General features: G+C 37.6%; 1 protein-coding gene across 2 annotated transcripts in view; it reads right to left on the bottom strand.

Annotated features, from left to right (window-relative positions):
* Window positions 1-351: 351 nt before the first annotated feature.
* Window positions 352-13587, bottom strand: part of CDH2 (cadherin 2) — a 212983-nt gene continuing 199747 nt past the window's right edge. For both annotated transcript variants that reach the window (XM_012737106.2, XM_012737107.3), the window contains 2 exons: window positions 11867-12031; window positions 352-1514 (listed from right to left, as the gene is read on the bottom strand). In XM_012737106.2, the coding sequence (XP_012592560.1) occupies window positions 1308-1514; window positions 11867-12031 (372 nt within the window). In that variant the 3' untranslated portion in view covers window positions 352-1307. The remainder of the gene's footprint in view (window positions 1515-11866; window positions 12032-13587) is intronic.

The raw sequence follows: 13587 nt of genomic DNA, 5'->3' as shown, positions 1-13587 counted from the left end.
AATACATACTTTTGTACCGTTGTTCTCAACAAAAACTCCAGTACTTGGAATTTTTGCAACATTCAAAGCAGCTCAAGTAGAAAAGAAAAAGTTCAAACCAGTCACCAGATCCAAAATTAGCATTTTATTCAGAACGCTGGGGTCAGAGGTGTATCATTTATATTCTGGTACACAATACAGAGGCAAAGCTGTTGTCAGAAGTCTCTCCAGTTTAAAAGCTTTTTTTTTTTTCATTTTTTTTTTAAAAACACACACTTAGTAGTGCCATCAGTGTCAGGCCACCCCTTTCTTTTCTTTCCTTTTTTTTTTTTTTTTTTGGTACAAATTATGTAAAACATTTGTGCTAAGAACTTTTCTCCCTCCCCAAACAAAAAAGAAAATAAAAAATAAAAAAATTAAAAAATTAAAAATTGAGTATTCTAACTACAGCTCAACAATTGAATCAAATGTCACTTTTTTGTAAATACTTTATCCATAACGAAAGATATAAACATGCAAAAAACCTGAATCCATAGTCCAAATAATACATACACATGTTCTGAAGTTTCTGCACTTCTCCATAGACTATGCCAATAAAACATTATGTACACATACCATTTTTACAGTGAAGTGGAAAAAATACAGAAATAAAAAAGTGTACATGGATTAAGACCAAAATGTGTCTAACATTCTAGTTTATGAAAAAATTCAATTTTGCTACAAATTGGTGATATGAAAACTCCCTTTATTTGCAACCAGCTGCGTAAGTTTTAAGATTTTAGTGAAAAAAAAAAAAGAAAAACAAAACTAAAGTCTAAAACTAGAAGTAATGTACATTTTCCAATCTCATGGTCTCATCCCTCAAGATAATAAAATTGCTCCATGAGTTTTTTGTTTGTTTGTTTGTTTAATTCCGTATTTTAATAAAAGCAAATGCAATGTAACAAAAGCATGTTGAAGCATATCATGGTTTAACTTACTGCTCCCACCACAAAATATTTTGTCTTTTACTTATCGTTTCAGAAATCAGTACCATTAAAGCCTTAAACATAAAACTAATTCCAATCTGAAAAAGGTACAAAAAGGCACATAAAATCCCAGTGCTTCTGTACTGTAAAATTCAAGTGTAACTGAGCTCAGTGTTTTTCCAAACAGTATTGGATCACTGATATTCCCTCTGAGCCCAAATTGGTTTGCAGCCTATGCCAAAGCCTCCAGCAAGCACTGTGCTAGCAGACTACAAAGTTAAAGCCTAGCTTCTGTTTGCTTTTTGGGAATATCAGTTGATATTGTTTGTACTTGTCCAAAAACCAAGTTCACCCTGAAGTTCAGTCATCACCTCCACCATACATGTCAGCGAGTTTCTTGAACCGCGGTCCCCAGTCGTTCAGGTAATCATAGTCCTGCTCGCCACCACTACTTGAGGAATTAAGGGAGCTTAAGGACCCAGCAGTGGAGCCACTGCCTTCATAGTCAAAGACTAAGAGGGAGTCATATGGCGGAGCTGTAGGATCATTGTCAGCAGCTTTAAGGCCCTACAATTTGGAAACACAAAGAAAGAAAGTATTAAGAGAGGGGTTCACAATTTGCAAAACCGCAGGCACATCCCTAGTGAGTGATTCCATGGAATCAAATAAACACCTGTTTGTAAATTTCCATTTTACAGACCATAACATTTTCAACACACAGAAACTGGGGTTATCACTATTTGAAAGTTAGACAAAAACTAACTTATGTCTTTCCTCTGTGAAGAAAAGAGCCTAAAGAGCATAGCTCAAGAAGGCCAAGCCTTATGAAAGTAGGGGTTAACTGGAGAATATGTTTGACAGGTAGCAGAAATGAATGGCCTACTGCTTGAGGCAGAGAAGTAGGGATTTGAAATAACATAATATATAGAACAGGACTGCTGGATTTTTTAAAAAAATATCTCATTGAAATACAAGCTATCTCATGGCAATTAGTATGAAATCAATTCATTCATTCATTCAACATTTATGGAATACCTACTACTCTTACCAAGAAGTCTGATAAATGCAACTATGCAATAGTCCATTGTGGAAGAGCAATTTTGAATGAGTAATTAAAGGTGGAATAGGTTACATAAAACAATACAGAAGGCTATGCAATCACGTGATACATGGACCCTAAGTCAGGGCGAGCAGGTTTTCACAATTAACAGGATGAACAGGAATTATAGGTAAGGCGAAGAGAGGGATGAGTACCATACGGTCCTTGCCCATGTACAAGGTTACAGTCTAGCATTGTATATGACCTAATTTTGGAAGGATATCAAAGAAAGAATGAAGGCAGGCCAGATGTGATGACTATGTAAAGAGAGGAGCTCGTTAAATCATTTGTTATTAACGTAACATAAAATGTGGAATTAATTGATAAATTATGAATCAGTATTATTCTTTAAAAAGCTTCCATAAAGCCTACAAAAGTCATAATCCAATATCTGTACATTGTATAAATATTAGGGAGGAGAGGGATTCTTTTAATCTAAATTAGCATGCGTTATTGACCTCTTAAAAATAATTTTAAAAATAAGAAATAAGGAAATAGTTATCATCTATATTCTTTTTTTTTTTTTCATTTCAGCATATTACAGGGGAACAAACATTTAGGTTACATATATTGCCTTTGCCCCACCTGAGCCAGAGCTTTAAGCATGTCGATCCCCCAGACGGTGCACATTGCACCCATCAGGTGTGAATGTACCCATCCCCCCAACCCCCTCCCACCTGATGAATGTTACTATATATTCTTAACTCTTGCAAATAGATGCTTTTAAATATACAATTCAAGTATCTGCAGCTAGTTCCTAACTATGCTCTGCAAAACTTCTAAGGATTTAATTTATATCCTTTGGGCATTTTTTTTCCTAGTTATTTTTCCCAGTTCCATTCTAGTATTCCAAGAAATACCAACATTAGTAATACAAACGATCACTCTCTCTTCCCACAGCTCTGCTTTTCAAATGCTGGTGGACCCATGGTGGCCTCACTTATCCAAGGTGTGTCACAGACTGCCCAAGAGAGATCAATGCTTCCATGCCATATGCACAGGGCTGTCCAGAAAGTATCCAGCCATAAATGCCTCTGTTTTGCATATTACATTGCTAGATACTTTCCATAGATAGTCTTTGTATTTTATGAACATTTAAATGTGTTTTTTTTAATGAGCATGTGCTCATTTCTTCTTTCAAGTTTACAGAGGAGGAATAGAGGTGACAAGCATGGAAATTAAGGTCACGGTGAGTATGGTGTAGTGGGTAAGGGATCCAGTTGTAAGCTGACATCCCAGGTCTCTCCAACACTACTTGTGGGACCTTAACACTTCCCCATCTCCAACTATAATAACAGTAATAAGATTATTATAAAGACCAGACGAGGTAAAGAGACCCAACGGCTCACCACACTGTCTGGTACATGCAGAGCTCAATGAATATTAGTACTTTAAAAAATTTTAAGTTTTACAGAAAAATTTCCTGCCTGGGATTTGCAAAAAATTTTTAAAAAAACTAAAAATATAATATTCTAAGAAACAAAATGGCAGCTGCTTGACTCGGATCAAAAAGCAGAGAGAAAAAGTACACATGACCAGCTTTCCCATCTCCACGTATCTCTTATGAAAAATCCTAACCATCAAATTAAGTATCATTTTCCCCCAAGTCACGCAATACTATTTATAACCCCGAAAAGCCTGTGTAAAATGAAATGAAGCAAGTCTTCAGCAAAGTACTTCAATAAATTTATATAAAACATAAATAACTTCAGATAGGATTTTCTTTAGCTTATTTTTAGAATAAGCTATAAGGCAATTCTGTTAAAATTGAGAAACCTACAATTTCTCAAACTTCATAATTCCCTTCTGTGGTAGATTGTGTTACAGACCTCAGTGATTCACTGCTTTTTTTTTTGCGTAAGCAGATCACACACCCATACCACCACAGTGTCCCTCTGGAGTCAGAGTTTATGTCCCCAACCCCACTGCCAGGCATGGCTTTGTGACTGGCTTTGGCCCATGCAATGTGAGTAGCTGTGAAGAGTAGCTTCTTTCAGAGCTCTATCTAATGTGTTTCCATCTACTCCTTCTCCTTCCCCCTCTGCCAGGAGAATGGCCTGTCTCAGATGGGAATTTTATTTTTCCATGGATCCTGAGATGAAGAGGAGATCAGAAACTGAGCCACTGGGGGACTGCAGTTGACTTGTAACTTGAGCAAGAAGTAAACCTCTGTTAGTGCAAGCTAACCATACTTTGGATTTGTCAGTTAACGCATGTAAACTTATCTAGCAAAAGCCAAAGAATGCACCTTCATTCACTTTGTTTTTACATTTATTTATTCAATTCAAGACATATTTGTTGACTATCTACTGCTATAATGTATTCTGCTTAATGGCAGAGATAACGACTATTAATGAGCTAGATCCAATGTCTGCCCTCGTGGAGTTTACATTCACATATTAGCACACACCCCTCTTCCCTTTTCCCTACAATAGCTAGCCATTGCAAATTTAAGCAACAGGTGATTCCTTTAGTTCAGCACTGTATAACTAGAGCCACACAAGAACTGGACCCAAGAAAGATCTGAAGAAAAATCAAGAAAAATCCGATAAGGAGAATAAGTTGCTGAAAACAAATATTAAATTTCCATTATGAGAACTGCTTTATAATATAGACAACAGAGACAATGGCTGGGATCCCTTTGTTCAGGTCATCTGATTTACCACAATTCGATTTTTAAGTGAAAATACACACAAAATCCCTGCCCAATCTTTATAGTATGAATACCAAACTGGAAATATGGAAAGGTTAAGACTAACATTAGCTCTAAAGAGTTAATGGCAGGGTTCAAGTGTGTCTGGACTCAGTTTAGAGAAGACGGATGGCCTGTGTTGACCATGTCCAGTGAACAAACATAAGAAGTGGTCTGGTCTTCGCTGGTGTGTTAAGGACCCCAGAGCTCGTCCTCAAATGTCTAAGTCACCAAATTCAGCTCCTTAAAATAAATATAATGCTGGTGACAATTTATTCCCATACCCACTATTGAGATTCTCAAAAACATTCCCCCCCCCCAACCTTTTTTTTAGCTCCTGTATTGGCCTTCTGATCATCCTGGTGGTTTCTGAATCTCTGTTTTCTTTCTTTCTTTTTTTTTTTTAAGGAGGTTAAAGCCATAAAATCCATTAGACAGAAACCACTGTGTTATGCTAGATCATGGCACATTGTCTTATGCTTTAGTAATTACAAAAGGGCAAAACCACTGAATTTTTTAATAATTCTTATGCAAGTCATCTTTCTAGGCAGAAGGTTAAGTACTTCGAGTCCCACTTCCACTTGGATAGCACTGATTCTTTTCTGAGAATAAAATATGACTCTTCTGAATGAGGTATTATATAAAACTCTTCGTAATATTTTGGTAATTCTGAAAAGATCACAGCCAAGTCCTGAGAAACTGACATGCCCGAGTAACAGGCATGAAATCAGACTGAATGCACAGGAGAAACCCAGTGGGCAATGGAACCTTCTGGTCCTCCCTATGGGATTCCCTATTCTTAGATGTGGACATCATTTCACAGGATGTACTGTTGCCAAACTTACAGACTCACTGCATGTGCTTCTCTAGGTTGGACTAAATTTAGCGAAGTGTGCTCTTGTTCTACCTTTCCTGGAGAGGTAGAGCTTGAACTTTGGATGCATCTGAACTATTTTCTGAAGTTTGAGGCTCCTCTGCAAAGTGAAAACTGTGGTGCTTGCTGAATTCTTGCTGAGCTTGTATTTATAGACTCCTGATCTTATGCTTTATGGGTGGAGACACGCTTTTATGGGGATAAAAACCCACATTCTCCAGTGAGGAACACATGAGGGATATAAGAGGGAAGAGGTCCTATCGATTCCTTTACATTCTGTCTTTTATAATCTCAGTGCCACTGTATTAGTACAGGTCCTCATTGTATCCTGCCTGGACCACAGCAAAAGCCCATCTAACTAGTCCCCCTGTCTCCAGTACTATTCCTGTTTCTTTTTTACAAACTACTCTTGGTTACTTGATGTCACACCCCCAAGTAAAGCTTGCTGACTGCTCTCGGTGACCTATAGCAGTGCTTCTCAGATAAGGAGGGAGTTCCTCAGGGTGTGTGAAAGATGATTTTTACTTGGTGCATGGCCACTTTAAAATAATTTTCTTTATTTAAGGAAATTAAGTGAAAATTAACTTAACATTTATGTTTAAAGAAAATAATAGAAGAGGTGTGCAGATATGTTCTAAAAAAACTTAGAAGGTGTTACTCAAATTTCTGCTGTTTGCGTAACCTATAGATAGGATAAAGTCAAAACTCCTTAGAATAGCACTCAGTGAACCTAGACTGTTTACCCACACTCTTTGTTTCAGCTATTCTCAACTCCAGCAACTCAACTGAATGATGCACCTCCAAAGGGAATCTCCAAAACTCAAAAGCATCGCGTTTTTGTGCACCTCCATGTTATGTACATAATCATTTCATTCGGCTGAAATGTTACTCCTTTTGTTTAAAATGTTCTCTCTCATATTTTTTCACCCAATTAATATCCATCCATCCAAGACATTATTAAAAATGTCACTTCGGCAATGTTTTTTTCCCCAGCCATGACGGGGAGTCATTCCTGTGATCCCTCTAGTCCCTTCTACTTTCATTATCATGTTTGCATCACACGAGATTGTGACACACCTTTCTGCAGAGGCTGTTCTGTGTTCCCATTCTGCTGTCCCACGCAAAGCCTGACACCCAGCAAGTAGCCAACAAGGTAACTCTGCACCGCTGCCATGGGCTTAGCTTTTCCCCTCGGCATCATGTTCATATTTATATCAACTTTTTTCAGAAAAAGTTAGGATCTAGATTTAAAATATATGTAGGCCGGGCGCGGTGGCTCAATCCTGTAATCTTAGCACTCTGGAAGGCCGAGGTGGGAGGATTGCTTGAGCTCAGGAGTTCGAAACCAGCCTGAGCAAGAGCGAGACTCCAACTCTACCAAAAATAGAAAAAATTAGCCGGGCATGGTGGCGCATGCCTGTAGTCCCAGCTACCCGGGAGGCTGAGGCAGGAGGATCACTTGAGCCCAGGAGTTTGAGGTTGCTGTGAGCTAGGCTGATGCCACCGCATTCTAGCCCACGCAAGAGTGAGACTCTGCCTCAAAAAAAAAAAAAATATATATATATATATATATATAATATGGATATAAAAGCATGCCATGTTTATGTTACAGCAAAATTCTGTGGCTTATCAAGGCTTATGCTACTACCCCGCTCTCTGGGAATTTCAATTTACTTAAAGCAATTTTTTAGAAGGAGAGGATTTTAATTGTTTTATTTATAATCAGAGAAAAGTACAATACAAAGTCTTATAGTTTTAAAAGGTAATTTACTTGTAAGAATAATATGATACTACTAATAATTAAGATATTTTACTATGAGACAGGCACTATATCAAGCACTTTACACAGATGATCTCATTTAATTCTCACTGCAATCTTAAAAGGAGTTTCTATTATTACTCCCATTTTATAAATAAGAAAACTGTAAATAAAAAAGGTTAAATCCAAGGAACTTGACCTTGTATAAGGTAACAGGGCTATGGGTGAGGCAGATGTATTTGAATTCACATAAATGCCCAACTCCTGTAAGAGTCGAAAGAGGTATTTTAAAAGAGGATGAATTAAACTTAATTAATAGGAGAAAAAGGCAAACATTGTAAATGCTAGTAGTTTTAAGCAAATTAATCTAGAAGAACCTTACGTAAGTTTTAGACAATATTAATCAAAAGTTGGTCTTTTAACAGAAGTATGCTGGTTTTTATACCTCTAAGTATAATGAAATACTTCTTTATATAAATAGTATATAGAGTATATTTCTTTATATAAAGAAATATACAAGATTAGTAAAGTTATTGAAGGTATGCTAATATCTACTGTTGGGCTAGGTTTAAAATAAATTTGTTTCAACTGTTTTACCCTTTTAAGATCATGGTTGAAAATTCAAAATAGAATGAAATTCTGAAGTTGAAATTCAAAAATGTGTGACTTGGTTTTCTCTACCTACTAGACTGAAAATCAGTTATCATTTTTGAGATTTAAGGCAACATTCGTTCATTATTTAAATAAACAAACTAGAAAATGTTCTCATGAGTTTTCTTATTCCGTATGTCCATAAAAGCACTCCAATTATAATCCCTACTACATTATTCTTCCTTTGGAACATTTGGTACTCTGCTAAATCAAATAAGACCTGCAGATAAATATATTTTTGTACATTTTAAGTATTTTTATAAAATGTGCATGATTCTCTCGAGGTGCTGTTCAACTGTTTCAAAACTTGACGTGTATTTATTTTTGTCCGTCCAGCTAATGAAGGACATTGGACAAGTCTTAATGGGCATCTTGGATGGAAGAATCTATACGGTGCTTTGAAGAGTTATTACTAGTTTATGCCTTTGGACGATTTTCATCTTTCTGAACTTTTCCACACAAATAATCATCACATCCCTGAAACTCTCCTTTTGGTTGTTTTCTGTAAAACGTTGAACTCTCTCAAACTTTCTTCCTCTCTCCAACTATAGAGACCTTTCTAGGTAACAATTTTTGGTCCCCTTTGTCCTCCATGTTTCTCTGTCTCGAAATCATATTTAAATTCATGGATTTAGTTGCTGTTTGGGGAATGATTTCCAAATTAGATCCTTTCATCCACTCCTTTATTCACCAAGCCCACGTGCCTCCTACTGCCACACAGGGATAAGCATCTCCTCCCAGGACCACGGCAGGGCTCAGAGAGGGGAGTTCTATGTCCCTCAGGATGCCACTGGATGGCACCTAGCCCATATTGTGCATGCCTGACCATTCCTGGGTCAATCAAGACTTAATGAAGGAACCAACTTCTAGAAAAAGGGGGAAGGGAATTCCAGGCAGGAAGACCAGCATGTGGATAGACAGGACCATAGAAGTACAAGCTGGCATTATAAAGTACAAGCAGATTTCTCTGTTGCTAGCCTGCAAGATGCTGGCTGGGGAGGGGTCTAAGCTGAAGCTGAAATGCCAACTAAGAACCAGACACAACAAGCCTTCTATGCCTGGAAAAGTACGGCTTCAGATCCTGGCACGTTTGCGCTGTACAAAGATTGTGCTGAAAAGCAAAGTGGGGAAAACACACAAAGACAATCTATGTCTAATTTATTTTTTTAATCCGCATATTACTGGTGTAATTATGTTACACACAGTAGACATTCAATAGTGATTTGCTGAATGGATGATCCTAAACCAAGCTCAAGATAGTTTCCAAATGAGCCATTTTTAACACAAGAGGCAAACCTCAAATTATGAATTGATTGTATTCTAGAAGTTAATTTGCAGTCAGTTGTTTGGAACAAAGTTTTTCACAGAAGTAATCACACCTGTTTGTTTTGGTTAAAGCCCCTTTTTTGACTACGTACTGAGCACTGTTTTAGAGAAAGAAAACTCTACATGGAAATTCCTATTATAACTCTTTCTATTGTGGCCTAAGAAAGGTTGGGTAAATGAACCTTATTAACTAGATGCTCTTAGAATAACCAATATCTGCCAGACAAGGTGGCTCACGCCTATAATCCTAGCGCTTTGGGAAGCCGAGGCAAGAGGACTGCTTGAGGCCAGGAGTTTGAGACCAGACTTAGCAAAAAATAGAAAAATTAGCTGGGTGTGGTGGTGCATCCCTTTAGTCCCAGCTACTCAGGAGGCTGAGCCAGGAGGATCATTTGAGCCCAGTCATTGAAGGCTGCAGTAAGCTATGATGATGCCACTGAATTCTAGCTCAAATGACAGAGTGAGACCTTATGGCAAAAAAAAAAAAAAAAAAAAAATAGAAAGAAAGAAAGAAAAAGAAAAGAAAGGAATAATCAATATCCTTATTTTCTAAATGCAATCAGCACCAGTAGTGTGAAAGGCTCCAGACTTGGTCTCCACTGAATCCCAAACGTAAACTGGGGAGTGCCCATAGCTTCATACCCTACACATCTACTGCAGTAAATACTTGAACGCCTAACAACAACAAAATCTGAGAGCTAGGCAACGTACTAGATGTTCAGGTTATAAAAACATGAGCAAGAAATAGTTCTTGTCCTGGAAAGAACTCGCATGCTGAGTGGGAGAAAGACACAGTGGCAGTTACACCCCGGCTGGAGAGGCCTATGACAGAGGAAGCATCTTGCTACTCCTTCCCAGAGGTATCAAGGAAGGCTGCACACAGAAGGCGACGTTTCAGCTGAATTCTGAAGGCCAAGTGGGAGTCCTGCAGGTGGTCAAGAGGGTACGGGCTTTGCAGAAGTTACAGTATATTCAAAAGTGTGATGCTTTTGAAGGTCTGCACATAGTTCACTGGGAAAACACAGGAAGGGAATGTGGGAGGTTGAGGGGCGGGGAGAAGGCAGGAATCAGATTCTGAATAGCTTTATAAACACTGCTTAGTTCCTAAACCTACAGTCAAAAGATTCACTATATCTTCAAACCTGACAACCACAGGAATAACCCAACAATTTCTCATAATGACAAACACTAAATCAAAAATAAAATCATCCAGGCACTGGTATACAGTCTAAAAGGTCTAGCCATATGGACAAATTTCTAAAAGTTTCCCTACCCAGGTCTATACATAAATTAAGAGCTGGAAAAGTCAGGATATATTTCTGTAGATAAAGGGATTTACTGGCATTCTGTTGTTTTTGGCTTCCATCTGCTTTTACACCATGTGTACTACAAATTAACCTATTACCAGTTTAGCAGAAGTGAATATATCTGTGTTCAGAAAGCAGCATATAATTTAGGAATAGACAGTGATGGACAGTTGCAGAGATAGATATATATTCCAATTCTGTTCCAAAACTTTTTCTATAAGCTCTAAGTGCATCTAAAAACCTAAAGTAGTTTGGTTATGTTTATATATTACACAACTATTTCAAAGAATACCAGGAAATGAGAGTCTTATCAGCACATGACTGAAGGCCATATACAATAGATACATTCCACTCTGTAATGTATTGGGACCAATTCCAATCTTGGAGATACTGAGGCTGCAGCCAGAGAATAAGAGTCCTGCCATATATTCACAATCAATATCAAAATGTATCTTTCTCTTATACTTATTAATACAATATAAATTCAAAAGGAGAATTATAGTAAAACTATAGACATGATCCAAAGAAGCAGCATAAATCATTTTACTTTAAAACTTAGGTATTAAATGTAGCAGAACTCTTGGTCAGTAATGAAATGAATGCCATAATAATTTTGACAGTGGAAATCATATCTGTTATATTCAACAGAGAATTAGCTTCCCTTTAAAGAAGCTCTTAAAACTCCTCAAAGAGACAAGTATTTAAATCACTTACATAATATTTAATTTAGCTCTTCCAACTAATCTCTTTTGATGGAGTCATTGGCTGGGCACTGAATTCTCGCCATTTGCGAGATGCAAAGGGTACAGTTTGAGGAAAATTAAAGTGAACTACTGTTATGTTTATCCATGCTAATAAACGAAATTAAATGCACTATAATATTGTTAGTCTGTTTATTACTTGTAATCTAAGGGAAAAGTCCTCCTTAGAGATGACAGTGTGACTAATACTGATAACATATGATGAATGTCATTTTACAAATTGCAGAATATTAATTGATAGATCTTTTTTTGATTGATCAAAACAACTACATTTGTTCTTTGTTAATGAAGCCGCGTTTGCTTTCACACAAAGATAAGCTTGAGAAAAGCAAGTATGTTTTAATGAACTACACAGTTGTATTTCAAGCAATTTGTGGCCTACAGTGATCTAACCACTGGCATAAGATAAAAAAAAAAAAAAACTTATAAAGAAAGTGAGTCTCTTTGTACCTCATTAATGAAGTCCCCAATGTCCCCAGGGTGTGGGGCTGCGGATCTGACCGGATACTGGGGCTCGGCGTGGATGGGTCTCTCATCCAGTCGTCGGATTCCTACAGGCTTAATGGCATCAGGCTCCACGGTATCGGGCTGCTGGAGTTGGCTCAAGTCATAGTCCTGCAAGAGACAAAATCCCAAACCCGTGGTAGATGGGCACGAAGACTGGAACACTCCGGTCTCTATTTTAAATCGTACACTCAGAACACACAGAAATGAGTACAATTTAACATAATGGAAAAGTTGCCACTATGAGTTTTTCATGTTATGATTAAATATTTCTTTCACACAGCTCTTTCTTCTGTGCTTTTCATTCCTGCAGTCTGTGCTCCATCTGCTTTGCAAAGTTCCTCATCAGTTTCCAATGGAAAACAGCAGTGTGACGAGGTCTCACTGTAAAATGACTAAAAAACCTACTAGACAATGTAGTTGTACCCCAGAAGCAAAGTTACTAACTTAATGTCTTTAATACTATAAAAAGATGATGAAGGTGCTTTTTCCTTTTCCCTAAAGGAAGGCATTAGTTCATCAAGGTTTCAAAGCCACCCTTCATCCCTCCCGTCCTTTTATGGTCTAGAGCAGAGTTCGCACACCATGGTCTGTGGGCCCAGTCTGACTCGTGGCCTATTTTTCTCTAGGAATAGCTTTTACATTTTTTAAAGCGTTACTTAAAATAACAACGACAAAGAAAAATATGCTACAGAGACTATACGTGGCCCACAAAACCTAAACTCTGTACTATACTATCTGGCCCCTTATAGGAAAAGTTTGCCAACTTCTGCTACAGTGGTGCTAGGCCAGAGAGAGGGTGGATTTGCTTTCAATGCAGTCCCCTGTGAATGTCTTGGAAAAAACAGCCTGCCCATTTTCAGAGAGGCAGAGGCGAGCTTGTGAAGAAGGATGCTCCGGGCATAGGTTGGGCCCTTAGAACTATTTTCAGCCAAGGCATCAGCCAGCTGGATGGGAATGTATATAGAAACTGACTATAATGTGGCAATGAATCAAAATTTTAGGTTTGGGCAAATGCTCTGTAGTTTTCAAACCTCTAAATTTTGGTGACACAAAATGTCATATCCCCAGCTTAACCCAACTTCTCCAATTCAACATCGGCATTTATAGAAACTGCAGATTTTCTGGTACTCTTCTTAAGAAGTTTGGGCTTCATCTCTCTGCCTAAAACCAGCTTAAAACCTTTTGCAGTATCTGTATGGTGGTTTGGATTTATTCAATACTTGAACATTTACTACCACGTGTTGGCAATGTTTGAGGTGTTTTACCTATGTTCGCTCATTTAATCCTCTAACAACACGTGCGATATTAAGTTTTATTACCCCAATTTAAGAGATGGGGAAACTGAGTTTCAAATAACCCAAGTGACTCATCCATTATCCCAGATCTATTAAGAAATAGACCCTGACTCCAAATGTCAGGGTCTAGACTTTAAAGCTTGGCTCTTTCACAGTCACGTATGAGTAAATCAAGACTGAGTGACAAGGTTAGGTTTAGAAAAGGGGTGAAGAACCTGGAGCCTTAGGGCCACATGTGGCCTTCTAGGTCCTTAAATGTGGCCTTTAGACTGAATCTGAATTTTACAGAGCAAATCCTTTTATATTTAATAATACATTTTTGTTCGTCTTTTATATTTAATTTTATTTTTAAAATATACATATTTAAAT

This window comes from Microcebus murinus, chromosome 17 (genome assembly GCF_040939455.1).
Source record: "Microcebus murinus isolate Inina chromosome 17, M.murinus_Inina_mat1.0, whole genome shotgun sequence".
NCBI classification, from domain to species: Eukaryota; Metazoa; Chordata; class Mammalia; order Primates; family Cheirogaleidae; genus Microcebus; species Microcebus murinus.
This window is presented reverse-complemented; position numbering and strand designations above follow the sequence as displayed.